At 47.4% G+C, this 21,881-nt stretch overlaps 2 protein-coding genes across 5 annotated transcripts in view; both read right to left on the reverse strand.

Moving 5' to 3' along the window:
* Window positions 1–439: 439 nt before the first annotated feature.
* Window positions 440–15,291, reverse strand: nsmce2 (NSE2 (MMS21) homolog, SMC5-SMC6 complex SUMO ligase). 4 transcript variants are annotated; one of them, XM_055910597.1, is made up of 7 exons: window positions 15,239–15,291; window positions 13,491–13,630; window positions 7,601–7,713; window positions 5,519–5,672; window positions 5,282–5,376; window positions 1,555–1,661; window positions 440–1,061 (listed from the first exon to the last, which is right to left on the reverse strand). In XM_055910597.1, exons 2-7 carry the CDS (start codon window positions 13,603–13,605, stop codon window positions 971–973), a joined length of 675 nt encoding a protein of 224 aa, XP_055766572.1. In that variant the 5' UTR covers window positions 13,606–13,630; window positions 15,239–15,291; the 3' UTR covers window positions 440–970. The 4 variants fall into 4 exon arrangements, with proteins under 4 accessions (XP_055766572.1, XP_055766569.1, XP_055766570.1 ...); XM_055910594.1 differs by having other exon boundaries at window positions 15,216–15,277; XM_055910595.1 differs by having other exon boundaries at window positions 15,111–15,263.
* A 2,672-nt stretch (window positions 15,292–17,963) lies between these two features.
* LOC129842172 (WASH complex subunit 5) overlaps window positions 17,964–21,881 on the reverse strand; it is a 51,823-nt gene continuing 47,905 nt past the window's right edge. Inside the window, exons 26-29 of the mRNA XM_055910600.1 lie at window positions 20,835–20,931; window positions 19,385–19,538; window positions 18,963–19,050; window positions 17,964–18,661 (exon numbers count right to left, since the gene is read on the reverse strand). Coding sequence (XP_055766575.1) covers window positions 18,605–18,661; window positions 18,963–19,050; window positions 19,385–19,538; window positions 20,835–20,931 — 396 coding nt within the window. The 3' untranslated portion in view covers window positions 17,964–18,604. The remainder of the gene's footprint in view (window positions 18,662–18,962; window positions 19,051–19,384; window positions 19,539–20,834; window positions 20,932–21,881) is intronic.

Raw genomic sequence — 21,881 nt, forward strand, 5'->3', positions numbered from 1 at the left:
TTTTTTATTTAACTAGGCAAGTCAGTTAAGAGCAAATTCTTATTTACAATGACGGCCTACCCGGGGAACAGTGGGTTAACTGCCTTGTTCAGGGGCAGAACGACAGATTTGTACCTTGTCAGCTTGGGGATTCGATCTAGCAACCTTTCGGTTACTAGTCCGACGCTCTAACCCACAGGTGTCAAACTCATTCCACGGGGGGCCGAGTGTCTGCGGGTTTTCGCTCCTCTCTTGTACTTGATTGATGAATTAACATCACTAATTAGTTAGGAACTCCCCACATCTGGTTGTCTAGGGCTTTATTGAAAGGAAAAAACAAAAACCTGCAGACACTAGGCCCTCCGTGGAATGAGTTTGACACCCCTGCCCTAACCACTAGGCTACCCTGCCTGTCGCCCCCATTGTTCTCTGAAGTGCAACCAATAAATTTATTGATAGGTAAATTGTATAAAAACCTTTATTGAACTGACTGAAAAAGAAGACTCCCTTAAGTATAAATAAAGAGAGGTTTTGTTATATAACATTTCTGAATAGCGCAATTCTGTGACGAACAAATACGTTCAGACACAGCAGCAAGATAACATTTGGTCACAACAACAAAAAGTCATGTTTTATCCTCAATTAATTAAAAGTCCAATTATTATTGTCAGGATTGATGAGTGGCGTACCCCAGAATCGCGTCTTGGTGGTCTACCTCTTCTGGACCAGAATTATGCCTTGGTGGTCTACCTCTTCTGGACCAGAATTATGCCTTGGTGGTCTACCTCTTCTGGACCAGAATTATGCCTTGGTGGTCTACCTCTTCTGGACCAGAATTATGCCGTGGTAGTCTACCTCTTCTGGACCAGAATTATGCCGTGGTAGTCTACCTCTTCTGGACCAGAATTATGCCTTGGTGGTCTACCTCTTCTGGACCAGAATTATGCCTTGGTGGTCTACCTCTTCTGGACCAGAATTATGCCGTGGTAGTCTACCTCTTCTGGATTTGTCTCCTCATAATCTGATCTAGGATCAGGTCTCCCTGCTTCACGTCCGTGTTGCTACAGCCAACCACCGGACAGCTGTGGGACGGAGAAAGGAATATGCTAATCAATCAATCGAATGTGTTACAGCAACAGTTGTTTAAGTGTAAAACAGCAGGGTAGGACAGAGAGACGACATCACTTCCTGATTGACAAGGTGCTATAGCAACAGGGGTAAAACAAGGTGAGAAAACAGCAGGGAAGGGCGGAGAGACGACATCACATCCTGATTGACAAGGTGAGAAAACAGCAGGGTAGGACAGAGAGATGACATCACATCCTGATTGACAAGGTGAGAAAACAGCAGGGTAGGACAGAGAGATGACATCACATCCTGATTGACAAGGTGAGAAAACAGCAGGGTAGGACAGAGAGATGACATCACATCCTGATTGACAAGGTGAGAAAACAGCAGGGTAGGACAGAGAGATGACATCACATCCTGATTGACAAGGTGAGAAAACAGCAGGGTAGGACAGAGAGATGACATCACAATGTAAATGACTAAAACCAGACAACAGGAGCGTCTCACCGTAACTTCTTCTTCTGGTTTTGCCGGGCCTTGATCATCCCCATAATGGCGTCCCGGTCGTAGTGGTGGTTACACTTCTGGTTCTTCATTGGGTTCACCATCTCCACCTGCAGGGCCACACAACAACATGGACACAACCAGACTGTAACGCTGTATTGTCCTGTCGCCGGGCAGATTAGTTTACAGTGGTAAAGACATACCATCTCCACCTGCAGGGCCACACAACAACATAGACAACCAGACTGTAACGCTGTATTGTCCTGTCGCCGGGCAGATTAGTTTACAGTGGTAAAGACATACCATCTCCACCTGCAGGGCCACACAACAACATAGACAACCAGACTGTAACGCTGTATTGTCCTGTCGCCGGGCAGATTAGTTTACAGTGGTAAAGACATACCATCTCCACCTGCCGGGCCACACAACAACATAGACAACCAGACTGTAACGCTGTATTGTCCTGTCGCCGGGCAGATTAGTTTACAGTGGTAAAGACATACCATCTCCACCTGCAGGGCCACACAACAACATAGACAACCAGACTGTAACGCTTTATTGTCCTGTCGCCGGGCAGATTAGTTTACAGTGGTAAAGACATACCATCTCCACCTGCCGGGCCACACAACAACATAGACAACCAGACTGTAACGCTGTATTGTCCTGTCGCCGGGCAGATTAGTTTACAGTGGTAAAGACATACCATCTCCACCTGCCGGGCCACACAACAACATGGAGACAACCAGACTGTATCACTTTATTGTCCTGTCGCCGGGCAGATTAGATACTGACAGGAGGAGAGAGAGACCAACCTGAGTGAGGGGACAGGTTAGACACTGACAGGAGGAGAGAGAGACCAACCTGAGTGAGGGGACAGGTTAGACACTGACAGGAGGAGAGAGAGACCAACCTGAGTGAGGGGACAGGTTAGACACTGACAGGAGGAGAAGAGAGACCAACCTGAGTGAGGGGACAGGTTAGACACTGACAGGAGGAGAGAGAGACCAACCTGAGTGAGGGGACAGGTTAGACACTGACAGGAGGAGAAGAGAGACCAACCTGAGTGAGGGGACAGGTTAGACACTGACAGGAGGAGAGAGAGACCAACCTGAGTGAGGGGACAGGTTAGATACTGACAGGAGGAGAGAGAGACCAACCTGAGTGAGGGGACAGGTTAGATACTGACAGGAGGAGAGAGAGACCAACCTGAGTGAGGGGACAGGTTAGATACTGACAGGAGGAGAGAGAGACCAACCTGAGTGAGGGGACAGGTTAGATACTGACAGGAGGAGAGAGAGACCAACCTGAGTGAGGGGACAGGTTAGATACTGACAGGAGGAGAGAGAGACCAACCTGAGTGAGGGGACAGGTTAGATACTGACAGGAGGAGAGAGAGACCAACCTGAGTGAGGGGACAGGTTAGATACTGACAGGAGGAGAGAGAGACCAACCTGAGTGAGGGGACAGGTTAGATACTGACAGGAGGAGAGACCAACCTGAGTGAGGGGACAGGTTAGATAATGACAGGAGGAGAGAGAGACCAACCTGAGTGAGGGTACAGGTTAACTACTGACAGGAGGAGAGAGACCAACCTGAGTGAGGGGACAGGTTAGATACTGACAGGAGGAGAGAGAGACCAACCTGAGTGAGGGGACAGGTTAGATACTGACAGGAGGAGAAGAGAGACCAACCTGAGTGAGGGGACAGGTTAGATACTGACAGGAGGAGAGAGAGACCAACCTGAGTGAGGGGACAGGTTAGATACTGACAGGAGGAGAGAGAGACCAACCTGAGTGAGGGGACAGGTTAGATACTGACAGGAGGAGAGAGAGACCAACCTGAGTGAGGGGACAGGTTAGATACTGACAGGAGGAGAGAGAGACCAACCTGAGTGAGGGGACAGGTTAGATACTGACAGGAGGAGAGAGAGACCAACCTGAGTGAGGGGACAGGTTAGACACTGACAGGAGGAGAGAGAGACCAACCTGAGTGAGGGGACAGGTTAGATACTGACAGGAGGAGAGAGAGACCAACCTGAGTGAGGGGACAGGTTAGATACTGACAGGAGGAGAGACCAACCTGAGTGAGGGGACAGGTTAGATAATGACAGGAGGAGAGAGAGACCAACCTGAGTGAGGGTACAGGTTAACTACTGACAGGAGGAGAGAGACCAACCTGAGTGAGGGGACAGGTTAGATACTGACAGGAGGAGAGAGAGACCAACCTGAGTGAGGGGACAGGTTAGATACTGACAGGAGGAGAAGAGAGACCAACCTGAGTGAGGGGACAGGTTAGATACTGACAGGAGGAGAGAGAGACCAACCTGAGTGAGGGGACAGGTTAGATACTGACAGGAGGAGAGAGAGACCAACCTGAGTGAGGGGACAGGTTAGATACTGACAGGAGGAGAGAGAGACCAACCTGAGTGAGGGGACAGGTTAGATACTGACAGGAGGAGAGAGAGACCAACCTGAGTGAGGGGACAGGTTAGATACTGACAGGAGGAGAGAGAGACCAACCTGAGTGAGGGGACAGGTTAGACACTGACAGGAGGAGAGAGAGACCAACCTGAGTGAGGGGACAGGTTAGATACTGACAGGAGGAGAGAGAGACCAACCTGAGTGAGGGGACAGGTTAGATACTGATAGGAGGAGAGAGAGACCAACCTGAGTGAGGGGACAGGTTAGATACTGATAGGAGGAGAGAGAGACCAACCTGAGTGAGGGGACAGGTTAGATACTGACAGGAGAGAGAGAGAGACCAACCTGAGTGAGGGGACAGGTTAGATACTGACAGGAGGAGAGAGAGACCAACTTGAGTGAGGGGACAGGTTAGATACTGACAGGAGGAGAGAGAGACCAACCTGAGTGAGGGGACAGGTTAGATACTGACAGGAGGAGAGAGAGACCAACCTGTGTGAGGGGACAGGTTAGATACTGACAGGAGGAGTAGAGACCAACCTGAGTGAGGGGACAGGTTAGATACTGACAGGAGGAGAGAGAGACCAACCTGAGTGAGGGGACAGGTTAGACACTGACAGGAGGAGAGAGAGACCAACCTGAGTGAGGGGACAGGTTAGATACTGACAGGAGGAGAGAGAGACCAACCTGAGTGAGGGGACAGGTTAGATACTGACAGGAGGAGAGAGAGACCAACCTGAGTGAGAGGACAGGTTAGATACTGACAGGAGGAGAGAGAGACCAACCTGAGTGAGGGGACAGGTTAGATACTGACAGGAGGAGAGAGACCAACCTGAGTGAGGGGACAGGTTAGATACTGACAGGAGGAGAGAGAGACCAACCTGAGTGAGAGGACAGGTTAGATACTGACAGGAGGAGAGAGAGACCAACCTGAGTGAGAGGACAGGTTAGACACTGACAGGAGGAGAGAGACCAACCTGAGTGAGAGGACAGGTTAGACACTGACAGGAGGAGAGAGAGACCAACCTGAGTGGGGGGACAGGTTAGACACTGACAGGAGGAGAGAGACCAACCTGAGTGAGAGGACAGGTTAGACTGACAGGAGGAGAGAGACCAACCTGAGTGAGGGGACAGGTTAGACACTGACAGGAGGAGAGAGAGACCAACCTGAGTGAGGGGACAGGTTAGATACTGACAGGAGGAGAGAGAGACCAACCTGAGTGAGGGGACAGGTTAGATACTGACAGGAGGAGAGACCAACCTGAGTGAGGGGACAGGTTAGATAATGACAGGAGGAGAGAGAGACCAACCTGAGTGAGGGGACAGGTAAAGTTAACCTCACTCTGCGTCACAGCGATGTCCTCATCCAGCTCCTCCTCCATATTCTCTGCTGCCTCAGGGTTCACTGATGGAGACAGAACATACACACAAGACAGGTTAACCAGTCACCATGTGGGACATGCTGCTCGTCTCTAGTCTACATACAACTAGTGTGTGTGTGTGTGTGTGTGCGTGCGTGCGTGCGTGCGTGCGTGCGTGCGCCTCACCTGTTTTGAGTGCGTTTCTGACGTTCTCCTTAAAGCTGATCAGCTTGACGTGGTTCTGTAGTTCTCCCTCAGACAGTCTGCCGTGTCTCTCAGTGAACTTCTCCTTCACCAGAGACTTCAGTCTGAACATGGCCTCGGGCTCCTGGTTCCTCACCTGGAGAACAGGTATCATCAGACAGGTGATGGGGGGAGACGGGCGCTGGTGGGGGAGAGACGGGCGCTGGGGGGGGAGACGGGAGACGGGCGCTGGGGGGGAGACGGGAGACGGGCGCTGGGGGGGGGGAGACGGGCGCTGGGGGGGGGAGACGGGCGCTGGGGGGGGAGACGGGCGCTGGTGGGGGGGGGAGACGGGCGCTGGTGGGGGGGGAGACGGGCGCTGGTGGGGGGGGAGACGGGCGCTGGGGGGGGAGACGGGCGCTGGCGGGGGGGAGACGGGCGCTGGCGGGGGGGAGACGGGCGCTGGCGGGGGGGAGACGGGCGCTGGCGGGGGGGAGACGGGCGCTGGCGGGGGGGAGACGGGCGCTGGCGGGGGGGAGACGGGCGCTGGCGGGGGGGAGACGGGCGCTGGCGGGGGGGAGACGGGCGCTGGCGGGGGGGAGACGGGCGCTGGGGGGGGAGACGGGCGCTGGGGGGGGGAGACGGGCGCTGGGGGGGGGGGAGACGGGCGCTGGGGGGGGGAGACGGGCGCTGGGGGGGGGAGACGGGCGCTGGGGGGGGGAGACGGGCGCTGGGGGGGGGAGACGGGCGCTGGGGGGGGGAGACGGGCGCTGGGGGGGGGGGACGGGCGCTGGGGGGGGACGGGCGCTGGGGGGGAGACGGGCGCTAGGGGGGGAGACGGGCGCTGGGGGGGAGACGGGCGCTGGGGGGGGGAGACGGGCGCTGGGGGGGGGAGACGGGCGCTGGGGGGGGGAGACGGGCGCTGGGGGGGGAGACGGGCGCTGGGGGGGGAGACGGGCGCTGGGGGGGGGGAGACGGGCGCTGGGGGGGGGAGACGGGCGCTGGGGGGGGAGACGGGCGCTGGGGGGGGGAGACGGGCGCTGGGGGGGGAGACGGGCGCTGGGGGGGGAGACGGGCGCTGGGGGGGGGAGACGGGCGCTGGGGGGGGAGACGGGCGCTGGGGGGGGAGACGGGCGCTGGGGGGGAGACGGGCGCTGGGGGGGGGGAGACGGGCGCTGGGAGGGGAGACGGGCGCTGGTGGGGGAGACGGGCGCTGGGGGGAGACGGGCGCTGGGGGGGAGACGGGTGTGTTAACCCTAACCTCCTGGTTCCTCAGCTGGTGGGCAGGAGGAGGCAATCAGCATATAATCATCATTGATTAGTTGAATCAGGGTCATATTCATTAGTGCACACCGTAACAAAAAGCTTTGCAATGGAAAATAAAACAAAGTATTTCATATTGGACATGATCAGTTAGTCCCTCCCTGTTTCAGACGACTTTGATAAGTTTGGTGCCAAAGGAATACGACCTGGGTGTTATAGAGCCCCACCGTGGAGGTGTCATCATACCCATAAAACCTAGCGTTCAAACAGGGAAATGGTTCCAATCTTTTTTCCACCATTCATTTTTAGAAACACTTAAAATAAGGGCTGTGTTTCGTGAAGACTTACCCTGGCGTGACGTTTTGATAACCATGTAAATCTCTCTAGGACAAGGTGACCTTTATCAATATATTTGGCTCTATTTACTCTCAGATTAGAAAAGACTAATTAGCATCAAAGTAGACATGCAAAACTACAAATCCCAGCATGCTCCTGCACGTCATCTCCAGCTACCACCTTTGCTAACAGGTATTATATCAATTCAAAACTTGCACAAGACAGTTCACAGAATTGTCAATTTAAAGAAATGTAACCAATTTATTTACTCCTACATTGTTCTATGGGCTGGTCTGGTTTAACAACCCCGTTACATGACTAGTATCACTGGAAAGTGACATTCTGAGTGATAACGTAGAGGATTTTAATTCCTTATCCAACAGCTACACGTTGTCGTTTGAGGATCTACACTGACCTCCAGGATCCATCCGACAGAAAATCGGTCACAATGAAGGAGAACTTTGACCCCTGTAGTTCCCTACTCACCTCCGCAGTGACACAGTTCACCACCTCAACAAAGCAGTTGATCTCCTGGTCCAGTTTGGCACACTCCAGCATCATCCCCTCCAGCTTCTTCAGGACCGCATCATTCTCAGTTCCTGTAATAATAATACAAAATCATTCAAATCTTCTTTACTGTTGTTATGGTGACAGAAGCTTCCAGATGGTAGACAGCATTCCATAGCTCTGTATACTGTTGTTATGGTGACACAAGCTTCCAGATGGTAGACAGCATTCCATAGCTCTGTATACTGTTGTTATGGTGACACAAGCTTCCAGATGGTAGACAGCATTCCATAGCTCTGTATACTGTTGTTATGGTGACACAAGCTTCCAGATGGTAGACAGCATTCCATAGCTCTGTATACTGTTGTTATGGTGACACAAGCTTCCAGATAGACAGCATTCCACAGCTCTGTATACTGTTGTTATGGTGACACAAGCTTCCAAATGATAGACAGCATTCCATAGCTCTGTATACTGTTGTTATGGTGACACAAGCTTCCAGATGATAGACAGCATTCCATAGCTCTGTATACTGTTGTTATGGTGACACAAGCTTCCAAATGATAGACAGCATTCCATAGCTCTGTATACTGTTGTTATGGTGACACAAGCTTCCAGATGGTAGACAGCATTCCATAGCTCTGTATACTGTTGTTATGGTGACACAAGCTTCCAGATGGTAGACAGCATTCCATAGCTCTGTATACTGTTGTTATGGTGACACAAGCTTCCAGATAGACAGCATTCCATAGCTCTGTATACTGTTGTTATGGTGACACAAGCTTCCAAATGGTAGACAGCATTCCATAGCTCTGTGTACTGTTGTTATGGTGACACAAGCTTCCAGATGATAGACAGCATTCCATAGCTCTGTGTACTGTTGTTATGGTGACACAAGCTTCCAGATGGTAGACAGCATTCCATAGCTCTGTGTACTGTTGTTATGGTGACACAAGCTTCCAGATGGTAGACAGCATTCCATAGCTCTGTGTACTGTTGTTATGGTGACACAAGCTTCCAGATGGTAGACAGCATTCCATAGCTCTGTGTACTGTTGTTATGGTGACACAAGCTTCCAGATGGTAGACAGCATTCCATAGCTCTGTGTACTGTTGTTATGGTGACACAAGCTTCCAGATGATAGACAGCATTCCATAGCTCTGTGTACTGTTGTTATGGTGACACAAGCTTCCAGATGGTAGACAGCATTCCATAGCTCTGTGTACTGTTGTTATGGTGACACAAGCTTCCAGATGGTAGACAGCATTCCATAGCTCTGTATACTGTTGTTATGGTGACACAAGCTTCCAGATGGTAGACAGCATTCCATAGCTCTGTGTACTGTTGTTATGGTGACACAAGCTTCCAGATGGTAGACAGCATTCCATAGCTCTGTATACTGTTGTTATGGTGACACAAGCTTCCAGATGGTAGACAGCATTCCATAGCTCTGTATACTGTTGTTATGGTGACACAAGCTTCCAGATGATAGACAGCATTCCATAGCTCTGTATACTGTTGTTATGGTGACCCAAGCTTCCAAATGGTAGACAGCATTCCATAGCTCTGTATACTGTTATGGTGACACAAGCTTCCAGATGGTAGACAGCATTCCATAGCTCTGTATACTGTTGTTATGGTGACACAAGCTTCCAGATGATAGACAGCATTCCATAGCTTTGTATACTGTTATGGTGACACAAGCTTCCAGATGATAGACAGCATTCCATAGCTCTGTATACTGTTGTTATGGTGACACAAGCTTCCAAATGGTAGACAGCATTCCATAGCTCTGTGTACTGTTGTTATGGTGACACAAGCTTCCAGATGATAGACAGCATTCCATAGCTCTGTGTACTGTTGTTATGGTGACACAAGCTTCCAGATGGTAGACAGCATTCCATAGCTCTGTGTACTGTTGTTATGGTGACACAAGCTTCCAGATGGTAGACAGCATTCCATAGCTCTGTGTACTGTTGTTATGGTGACACAAGCTTCCAGATGGTAGACAGCATTCCATAGCTCTGTGTACTGTTGTTATGGTGACACAAGCTTCCAGATGGTAGACAGCATTTCATAGCTCTGTGTACTGTTGTTATGGTGACACAAGCTTCCAGATGATAGACAGCATTCCATAGCTCTGTGTACTGTTGTTATGGTGACACAAGCTTCCAGATGGTAGACAGCATTCCATAGCTCTGTGTACTGTTGTTATGGTGACACAAGCTTCCAGATGGTAGACAGCATTCCATAGCTCTGTATACTGTTGTTATGGTGACACAAGCTTCCAGATGGTAGACAGCATTCCATAGCTCTGTGTACTGTTGTTATGGTGACACAAGCTTCCAGATGGTAGACAGCATTCCATAGCTCTGTATACTGTTGTTATGGTGACACAAGCTTCCAGATGGTAGACAGCATTCCATAGCTCTGTATACTGTTGTTATGGTGACACAAGCTTCCAGATGATAGACAGCATTCCATAGCTCTGTATACTGTTGTTATGGTGACCCAAGCTTCCAAATGGTAGACAGCATTCCATAGCTCTGTATACTGTTATGGTGACACAAGCTTCCAGATGGTAGACAGCATTCCATAGCTCTGTATACTGTTGTTATGGTGACACAAGCTTCCAGATGATAGACAGCATTCCATAGCTTTGTATACTGTTATGGTGACACAAGCTTCCAGATGATAGACAGCATTCCATAGCTCTGTATACTGTTGTTATGGTGACACAAGCTTCCAAATGGTAGACAGCATTCCATAGCTCTGTATACTGTTGTTATGGTGACACAAGCTTCCAGATGGTAGACAGCATTCCATAGCTCTGTATACTGTTGTTATGGTGACACAAGCTTCCAGATAGACAGCATTCCACAGCTCTGTATACTGTTGTTATGGTGACACAAGCTTCCAAATGATAGACAGCATTCCATAGCTCTGTGTACTGTTGTTATGGTGACACAAGCTTCCAGATGGTAGACAGCATTCCATAGCTCTGTGTACTGTTGTTATGGTGACACAAGCTTCCAGATGGTAGACAGCATTCCATAGCTCTGTGTACTGTTGTTATGGTGACACAAGCTTCCAGATGGTAGACAGCATTCCATAGCTCTGTATACTGTTGTTATGGTGACACAAGCTTCCAGATGGTAGACAGCATTCCATAGCTCTGTATATTGTTGTTATGGTGACACAAGCTTCCAGATGATAGACAGCATTCCATAGCTCTGTATACTGTTGTTATGGTGACACAAGCTTCCAAATGGTAGACAGCATTCCATAGCTCTGTATACTGTTGTTATGGTGACACAAGCTTCCAAATGATAGAATGCCATAGCTCTGTATACTGTTGTTATGGTGACACAAGCTTCCAAATGATAGAATGCCATCGCTCTCTGTCTTCTCTGTGCTCCGTAGAAATCTGAATTACTCAAAATACAAAAAATTTGAAGTACTTGAACTGGACAATTGTACAGGAGATTGACAGCTGTGTACCCAGGGATGAAAATGAAGCTATCCCGCGGCTAGTGCTTTTCAGACCAGGCTAGTAGAAAATGTGTACACCTAGCCCGCTGGCTAGTGCTTTTCAGACCGGGCTAGTAGAAAATGTGTCCAACTAGACCGCTGGCTAGCGCTTTTCAGACCGGGCTAGTAGAAAATGTGTCCAACTAGCCCGCTGGCTAGTGCTTTTCAGACCGAGCTAGTAGAAAATGTGTCCAACTAGCCCGATGGCTAGTGCTTTTCAGACCGGGCTAGGAGAAAATGTGTCCAACTAGCCGGCTGGCTAGTGCTTTTCAGACCGGGCTAGTAGAAAATGTGTCCAACTAGCCCGCTGGCTAGTGCTTTTCAGACCGGGCTAGTAGAAAATGTGTCCAACTAGCCCGCTGGCTAGTGCTTTTCAGACCGGGCTAGTAGAAAATGTGTCCAACTAGCCCGCTGGCTAGTGCTTTTCAGACCGGGCTAGTAGAAAATGTGTCCAACTAGCCCGCTGGCTAGTGCTTTTCAGACCGGGCTAGTAGAAAATGTGTCCAACTAGCCCGCTGGCTAGTGCTTTTCAGACCGGGCTAGTAGAAAATGTGTCCAACTAGCCCGCTGGCTAGTGCTTTTCAGACCGGGCTAGTAGAAAATGTGTCCAACTAGCCCGCTGGCTAGTGCTTTTCAGACCGGTCTAGTAGATAATGTGTCCAACTAGCCCGCTGGCTAGTGCTTTTCAGACCGGGCTAGTAGATAATGTGTCCAACTAGCCCGCTGGCTAGTGCTTTTCAGACCGGGCTAGTAGAAAATGTGTCCAACTAGCCCGCTGGCTAATGCTTTTCAGACCGGGCTAGTAGAAAATGTGTCCAACTAGCCCGCTGGCTAGTGCTTTTAAGTCCGAGCTAGTAGAAAATGTGTCCAACAAGCCCGCTGGCTAGTGCTTTCAGACCGGGCTAGTTGAAAATGTGTCCAACTAGCCCGCTGGCTAGCGCTTTTCAGCCCGGGCTAGTAGAAAATGTGTGCAACTAGACTGCTAGCTAGTGCTTTTCAGACCGGGCTAGTAGAAAATGTGTCCAACTAGACTGCTAGCTAGTGCTTTTCAGACCGGGCTAGTAGAAAATGTGTCCAACTAGCCCGCTGGCTAGTGCTTTTCAGACCGGGCTAGTAGAAAATGTGTCCAACTAGCCCGCTGGCTAGTGCTTTTCAGACCGAGCTAGTAGAAAATGTGTCCAACTAGACCGCTGGCTAGTGCTTTTCAGACCGGGCTAGTAGAAAATGTGTCCAACTAGCCGGCTGGCTAGTGCTTTTCAGACCGGGCTAGTAGAAAATGTGTCCAACTAGACTGCTAGCTAGTGCTTTTCAGACCGGGCTAGTAGAAAATGTGTCCCAACTAGCCCGCTGGCTAGTGCTTTTCAGACCGGGCTAGTAGAAAATGTGTCCAACTAGCCCGCTGGCTAGTGCTTTTCAGACCGGGCTAGTAGAAAATGTGTCCAACTAGCCCGCTGGCTAGTGCTTTTCAGACCGGGCTAGTAGAAAATGTGTCCAACTAGCCCACTGGCTAGTGCTTTTCAGACCGGGCTAGTAGAAAATGTGTCCAACTAGCCCGCTGGCTAGTGCTTTTCAGACCGGGCTAGTAGAAAATGTGTCCAACTAGCCCACTGGCTAGTGCTTTTCAGACCGGGCTAGTAGAAAATGTGTCCAACTAGCCCGCTGGCTAGTGCTTTTCAGACCGGGCTAGTGGGACACATTTTCTACTAGCCCGGTCTGAAAAGCACTAGCCAGCGGGCTAGTAGAAAATGTGTCCAACTAGCCCGCTGGCTAGTGCTTTTCAGACCGGACTAGTAGAAAATGTGTCCAACTAGCCCGCTGGCTAGTGCTTTTCAGACCGGGCTAGTAGAAAATGTGTCTAACTAGCCCGCTGGCTAGTGCTTTTCAGACTGGGCTAGTAGAAAATGTGTCCAACTAGCCCGCTGGCTAGTGCTTTTCAGACCGGGCTAGTAGAAAATGTGTCTAACTAGCCCGCTGGCTAGTGCTTTTCAGACTGGGCTAGTAGAAAATGTGTCCAACTAGCCCGCTGGCTAGTGCTTTTCAGACCGGGCTAGTAGAAAATGTGTCCAACTAGCCCGCTGGCTAGCGAGATTTAACATTTTCAAATATCGCCCGGAACAGATTTTTGACCTGGGCTAGTAAAAATTTCAATATACCAAAATCTTCAAGTTACATCCCTGTGTGTACCGCTTCACTTCCTAGTGACGTCAGTCAGTCAGTCAGTCAGTCAGTCAGTCCCATTGACTATATACACAAAGAGCCTGTCCAGTGAGAAGGATTCGACAAAGATATTATCAGCCCAGTAAAGTGTCTCTCTGATAGAGATGTGCTATTAACCTACCTGCTGTTTCTGCCACGTCCAGAGCAACGTCTGTCACAATGTCCATCCCTGTTCCAATATCTGTCTGACATGTTTTCAGACTAGACAGTGTGGAGTGGACTGCACTCAAGGACATGTTGAAATTTAAAACATGAAAGTATCTGAAACAAGAGATGTAAGTTGTTAGAATATTAGGGCCCTGTGTTTTGGTTAATCATGTTTGATCACATGACATTGGGTTTTTAACCTTTATTTAAAAGATTTTTCATCAAACGGTCCTCTTTCTTTTCATGTCAGATGGTCCGGCAACATCCTCAGACAATTGCTTTCATTTTTATTCTAATTCAAATTTCTAGAAAAGGTTTAAAATAAAAAAAAGGTTACATTCCAGGTCATGTGACATGATTAACCAAAACATAGGGACCTAGTTATAATGAATCAACATGATTAACCAAAACACAGGGACCTAGTTATAATGAATCAACACGATTAACCAAAACACAGGGACCTAGTTATAATGAATCAACCAAAACACAGGGACCTAGTTATAATGAATCAACCAAAACACAGTGTCCTAGTTATAATGAATCAACATGATTAACCAAAACACAGGGTCCTAGTTATAATGAATCAACCAAAACACAGGGTCCTAGTTATAATGAATCAACCAAAACACAGGGTCCTAGTTATAATGAATCAACATGATTAACCAAAACACAGGGTCCTAGTTATAATGAATCAACCAAAACACAGGGTCCTAGTTATAATGAATCAACCAAAACACAGGGTCCTAGTTATAATGAATCAACATGATTAACCAAAACACAGGGTCCTAGTTATAATGAATCAACCAAAACACAGGGTCCTAGTTATAATGAATCAACATGATTAACCAAAACACAGGGACCTAGTTATAATGAATCAACCAAAACACAGGGACCTAGTTATAATGAATCAACCAAAACACAGGGTCCTAGTTATAATGAATCAACCAAAACACAGGGTCCTAGTTATAATGAATCAACCAAAACACAGGGACATAGTTATAATGGATCAACCAAAACACAGGGTCCTAGTTATAATGAATCAACCAAAACACAGGGTCCTAGTTATAATGAATCAACCAAAACACAGTGTCCTAGTTATAATGAATCAACATGATTAACCAAAACACAGTGTCCTAGTTATAATGAATCAACACGATTAACCAAAACACAGGGTCCTAGTTATAATGAATCAACCAAAACACAGTGACCTAGTTATAATGAATCAACCAAAACACAGGGACATAGTTATAATGGATCAAGCCACCATCGGTATATTGGAGCAGATGCCAAGATGTCCAACTCTAACCCCTGGAGAACTGGCGTGTAGGTTTTTGTTCCAGCCCTGCTCAAAACACACCTGATTCAGTTGCTCACCAAGACCTTGATTAGTTGAGTTAACGTTAGAACAAGGTTGGAATAATAACCTGCATACGGTCACAAAACAAGTTATCTGTAGCTACCTTCAGGTTGAATCCACGTATCACCAACAAGTGCACTGACTAGCTATGTATGTTGATATCTGGCTAGCCGGCTAACGTTACGTTAAAATCACTAACTATGGCTAAGCAAGAATGCCAATAAATAGCTCGCTAACCTCACGACTTTCCTCGCTGGGATATTCAGGATGTAGACGTGTTCTTTAATGTGTTGGTGCCTAAATAAGAGAATATACTAAACAACTTTAGCTGCATACAATTACCGGGAAAAGTTTGTTGTTGCTACCTTTTCCGGTTTCTCTTGAGGCGGTCTCATCTTCTTCTTCGATGGGGTTTAACGGCGGTTGGCATCCAATGTTAATGATGCATTACCGCCACCAGCTGGACGGGGTATTGAATAAGAAACGAACAAACAAAAACGTTTCAGGAAAGCGGGAAACGATATCATACAAAATAAAAAACGTCAACTAAAAAAACATATATATAAAACATAATATTTATTTATTAATCATACTTAGTCAATCACAGTCCACTCCAAAATACTTCCCTGCACAGGCGCAGGGGCCTGTGATGGGGCTACATTAACCGATGTGGTCTAATCTTGAGGCCATCCTTCCAAATCTCAACTCATAATATGTAATTAAATGAGGAATATGACTTCTAGAAATTGTATATCTATACATAATGTGTCATTAAGATGAGGAATATGACTTCTAGAAATGGTATATCTATACATAATGTATCATTACGATGAGGAATATGACTTCTAGGAATGGTATATCTATACATAATGTGTCATTAAGATGAGGACTATAACTTCTAGAAATGGTATATCTATACATAATGTATCATTAAAATGAGGAATATAACTTCTAGAAATTGTATATCTATACATAATGTGTCATTAAGATGAGGAATATAACTTCTAGAAATGGTATATCTATACATAATGTGTCATTAAGATGAGGAATATAACTTCTAGAAATTGTATATCTATACATAATGTATCATTAAAATGAGGAATATAACTTCTAGAAATTATATATCTATACATAATGTGTCATTAAGATGAGGAATATAACTTCTAGAAATGGTATATCTATACATAATGTGTCATTAAGATGAGGAATATAACTTCTAGAAATTGTATATCTATACATAATGTGTCATTACTGTTGCATTAGATGCATCTGATAATAACATCCACTTCGCTGTGATGCGGCTGGAAATGGATTGATTTAAAGAAAGAGAGCACAAACTCCATACCTGATGCACATTCTCAAATGATTCAAAACAATAAAGAGCAATATTCATCAATGCTGCTGGAATAAAGGGGGCATGTAACGCAGGTAACCCCTGTACCCACACAGACACTAGACACCAAGTCAGGTAACCCCTGTACCCACACAGACACCAAGTCAGGTAACCCCTGTACCCACACAGACACCAAGTCAGGTAACCCCTGTACCCACACAGACACCAAGTCAGGTAACCCCTGTACCCACACAGACACCAAGTCAGGTAGCCACACAGACACTAGACACTTGCCTGTAGCCACACAGACACTAGACACTTGTCAGTTAACCCCTGTACCCACACAGACACTAGACACCAAGTCAGGTAACCCCTGTACCCACACAGATACTAGACACCAAGTCAGGAAACCCCTGTACCCACACAGACACTTGACACCAAGTCAGGTAACCCCTGTACCCACACAGACACTAGACACCAAGTCAGGAAACCCCTGTACCCACACAGACACTTGACACCAAGTCAGGTAACCCCTGTACCCACACAGACACCAAGTCAGGTAACCCCTGTACCCACACAGATACTAGACACCAAGTCAGGTAACCCCTGTACCCACACAGACACCAAGTCAGGTAACCCCTGTACCCACACAGACACCAAGTCAGGTAACCCCTGTACCCACACAGACACCAAGTCAGGTAACCCCTGTACCCACACAGACACCAAGTCAGGTAACCCCTGTACCCACACAGACACCAAGTCAGGTAACACCTGTACCCACACAGACACCAAGTCAGGGACTTTGTCTAAACCTCAAGTAACTAGACCACATCTATTAGTTACCATGTTGTTATGTTGAACAGATTCACATCTGGTATTCGAGTGCATACCAATCATTCCCCCTCGTGGTTTTATTTCTGTGTTCAGCATCTCAGGAGACAAGAGAAAGGACTGAGAACACCACTGTCCAAGCGATCTGTATTGAATTAAAATGGGAGAGACTGGGAGGTAAGCTTCCACTTCACATGCTGGTGATGACTTCTAGTTTTGTCCACATTTTGCCTGTTTTTTTATAACATGAACTAGGTTGATGCTATTGAATGATTTAATTTTATAAAAGATTATACAGAATGTCACACCAGCTATAGTATCATTAGGAATCTATTAGGATCCACATTATATGATATAGCAACGTGGTGCTCGACTGCACAGTTTATAACGTGGCACGCAACCATTGGCTGTGTTCCTCTGCTCAGACGCACGCCAGATCTTACAACGCCTGGATAGGTAGTTAACGTATCAGCTAACCCACATCATCTGATATAGTCACCTGATACCTGGATAGGTAGTTAACGTATCAGCTAACCCACATCATCTGATACCTGGATAGGTAGTTAACGTATCAGCTAACCACATCATCTGATATAGTCACCTGATACCTGGATAGGTAGTTAACCACATCACCTGATACCTGGAGAGGTAGTTAACGTATCAGCTAACCCACATCATATGATATATTCATCTGGTGCCCGGAGGCTCAGTCTATGATGTGGCACACAACCATTGGTCGATGCAATACCTGCTCATGTAGTCGGGCAAGATCTGGACCAATGAATCCAGTCTCATTGAAGAAGGAGGAAGTACAGCCAGACATTCCTTCAAAATAAAAGACACCCAAACTACTGTAAATTGCTTGGATTTTAAAATGTTTTTTAAAAGTTCTGTAATATGAAATAAAAATTCAAAAATCAACAAAATGATATACCATTAGATTTATTCAAAGCTTATTTTGTATTTAATTAATGACATATTACCACAGTGACATTATACCAAAGTTGGTAGCACGTGATGTTATTAAAAACCATTCAACTATTTACAGTGTTACTAAAGCATTAGCACATTAAAGCTCATTACGTAACCAAGAGATTAATTAAAGTCAAAATAAATGAATGAACAGAAAGTTAAAGGAAGAGGCCTTTATCCAGATCTTCACAGGACTGTCCTGAACTCGAGGCCTTTAATCCAGATCTTCACAGGACTGTCCTGAACTCGAGGCCTTTAATCCAGATCTTCACAGGACTGTCCTGAACTCGAGGCCTTTAATCCAGATCTTCACAGGACTGTCCTGAACTCGAGGCCTTTAATCCAGATCTTCACAGGACTGTCCTGAACTCGAGGCCTTTAATCCAGATCTTCACAGGACTGTCCTGAACTCGAGGCCTTTAATCCAGATCTTCACAGGACTGTCCTGAACTCGAGGCCTTTAATCCAGATCTTCACAGGACTGTCCTGAACTCGAGGCCTTTAATCCAGATCTTCACAGGACTGTCCTGAACTCGAGGCCTTTAATCCAGATCTTCACAGGACTGTCCTGAACTCGAGGCCTTTATCCAGATCTTCACAGGACTGTCCTGAACTCGTCGAAGATGAAACTTGGCACGTGGGCCTCGGCCACCTTTAAAGACAGAAAAACAACAACATATTATTATACGCATGTAAAATATAATCCTCCAGATAAATATCTATAGCATTTTTTTTTTCATGGGTGTTGTTGCTAATCCTAATCTAATCCAATCCTAATCTAATCCAATCCTAATCGAATCCTAATCTAATCCAATCCAATCCTAATCTAATCCAAATCTAATCCAATCCTAATCCAAATCTAATCCAATCCTAATCCAATCGAATCCTAATCGAATCCTAATCAAATCCTAATCTAAATCCTAATCTAATCCTAATCCTAATCCTAATCCTACCTTGCGAGGCAGTTTGGTGTATCGTACGTAATCTTCCAGAAACATCAGAGCTCCCACCACATCAGACGGCATGTCCGGGATCTTCTGACTGTAAAATAATGATTTACACAAAATCTCAATTTCATTGAATTTGAAGAAGAATATAATCCACATATAATAACACAGTGATCCACAAAATGTACTTAAATTTTTTCATTCAAATTGTATTTATACAGATTAGATCTATAGAGATAACGTTTGGAGCTGTTTGAAACAGCAGCCTTGGGCAACGTGACAACACGAGCACTACATGTATTATATATAAATAAATCTGACTTTACTGTGATATCACTGTCACGTTCTTAAAATTTATGAGTATGTGTGAGGTTTTTAAACTGGCAGATACAAAAAAAATCCAATCAATCAATCAAAAGGACACGTACCTGGTGCACTGTTCCATGACAGAGCGTATGACTTGGCCAATGAGAGCCAGGAACTGCTCTGTGTATCTGGAGTGGAACTGTTTGAGTAGAGTGAGAAGGCCGAGAACCAGAGGAGACCAGTCTACCGGGTCGGTGGCTTTCCTGCACGTCATCCCTGGACAAATAGGAGAATACAGCCAATCACATGGTGGGACACGCTCAACATGGGGTCAGGACCGGCCAATCACATGGTGGGACACGCTCAACATGGGGTCAGGACCGGCCAATCACATGGTGGGACACGCTCAACATGGGTCAGGACCAGCCAATCATATGGTGGACACATTCAACATGGGTCAGGACCAGCCAATCATATGGTGGACACATTCAACATGGGTCAGGACCAGCCAATCACATGGTGGGACACGCTGAACATGGGTCACAACTAGCCAATCACATGGTGGGACACACTCAACATGGGTCAGGACCAGCCAATCACATGGTGGGACACACTCAACATGGATCAGGACCAGCCAATCACACGGTGGGACACGCTGAACATGGGTCACAACTAGCCAATCACATGGGTGGGACACACTCAACATGGATCAGGACCAGAGATTACATTTTTTGAATGACATTTTTTGTGGGATTACTTATTTTTATAGATCATAAAATATACCTTTTTTTTTTGAGTGTGAAAAACCCAGCAGCATTGCAGTTCTTGACCAACCGGTGTGCCTGGCACTAGAGATCTGCGCAGGACTGATTTCTTCATCCCACAGCATTTTCATACTGCACCCCGCGCGCACCCACCTCCCACCCGCTACCTCAAGAACTGGTCCAACCCCAGTCACCTGCCAGCCAACACAACCCCAGTCACCTGCCAACCAACCCAACCCCAGTCACCTGCCAGCCAACCCAACCCCAGTCACCTGCCAGCCAACCCAACCCCAGTCACCTGCCAGCCAACCCAACCCCAGTCACCCGCCAGTCCAACCCAACCCCAGTCACCCGCCAGCCAACCCAGCCCGTCACCCGCCAGCCAACCCAACCCCAGTCACCTGCCAGCCCAACCCAACCCCAGTCACCTGCCAGCCAACCCAACCCCAGTCACCTGCCAGCCAACCCAACCCCAGTCACCCGCCAGCCAACCCAACCCCAGTCACCTGCCAGCCAACCCAGCCCGTCACCCGCCAGCCAACCCCAGTCACCCGCCAGCCAACCCCAGTCACCTGCCAGCCAACCCAACCCCAGTCACCTGCCAGCCAACCCCAGTCACCTGCCAGCCAACCCAACCCCAGTCACCCGCCAGTCCAACCCAACCCCAGTCACCTGCCAGCCCAACCCAACCCCAGTCACCTGCCAGCCAACCCAACCCCAGTCACCTGCCAGCCAACCCCAGTCACCTGCCAGCCAACCCAACCCCAGTCACCTGCCAGCCAAACCAACCCCAGTGACCATAACTCACCTTGGTTTTTGCTGTACTGCAGTTTAGGCAGCTGAGCGATGATGAAGAGGAAGTTGACGATAGGGAAGTAAGGCAGACGCTTGGTTGTGATGTAGATCTACAACATATAGAACAGGTGACGTAAGGGAGGCGCCTGGTTATGTAGATCTACAACATATAGAACAGGTGACGTAAGGGAGGCGCTTGGTTAGGTAGATCTACAACATATAGAACAGGCGACGTAAGGGAGGCGCTTGGTTATGTAGATCTACAACATATAGAACAGGCAACGTAAGGGAGGCGCTTGGTTATGTAGATCTACAACATATAGAACAGGTGACGTAAGGGAGGCGCTTGGTTATGTAGATCTACAACATATAGAACAGGTGACGTAAGGGAGACGCTTGGTTATGTAGATCTACAACATATAGAACAGGTGAAGAGAGGTGCTGGGTTGTAATGTAGATCTACAACATATAGAACAGGTGCAGTACGGGAGATGCTTGGTTGTAATGTAGATCTACATCATATAGAACTGGTGCAGGGAGGTGCTTGGTTGTAATGTAGATCTACATCATATAGAACAGGTGAAGGGAGGTGCTGGGTTGTAATGTAGATCTACAACATATAGAACTGGTGAAGGGAGGTGCTGGGTTGTAATGTAGATCCACAACATATAGAACAGGTGCAGTACGGGAGATGCTTGGTTGTAATGTAGATCTACAACATATAGAACTGGTGAAGGGAGTTGCTTGGTTGTAATGTAGATCCACAACATATAGAACTGGTGAAGGGAGGTGCTGGGTTGTAATGTAGATCTACAACATATAGAACTGGTGAAGGGAGGTGCTGGGTTGTGATGTAGATCTACAACATATAAAACTGGTGAAGGGAGGTGCTGGGTTGTAATGTAGATCTACAACATATAGAACAGGTGAAGGGAGGTGCTGGGTTGTAATGTGGATCTACAACATATAGAACTGGTGAAGGGAGGTGCTGGGTTGTAATGTGGATCTACAACATATAGAACAGGTGAAGGGAGGTGCTGGGTTGTAATGTGGATCTACA

This window comes from Salvelinus fontinalis, unplaced genomic scaffold, assembly GCF_029448725.1.
Source record: "Salvelinus fontinalis isolate EN_2023a unplaced genomic scaffold, ASM2944872v1 scaffold_0021, whole genome shotgun sequence".
NCBI classification, from domain to species: domain Eukaryota; kingdom Metazoa; phylum Chordata; class Actinopteri; order Salmoniformes; family Salmonidae; genus Salvelinus; species Salvelinus fontinalis.

Bases quoted from the DNA above. Each gene is read 5' to 3' on its own strand.
- nsmce2 (XM_055910594.1), bottom strand. From the start codon at position 15,268: ATGAGACCGCCTCAAGAGAAACCGGAAAAGGTAGCAACAACAAACTTT. The intron at 13,631-15,215 runs GTAATTGTATGC...CTCTTGTTTCAG, and splicing joins GCAACAACAAACTTTTCCCG to ATACTTTCATGTTTTAAATT. The intron at 1,662-5,281 runs GTTGGTCTCTCT...GTGGCCCTGCAG, and splicing joins TTACCTGTCCCCTCACTCAG to GTGGAGATGGTGAACCCAAT.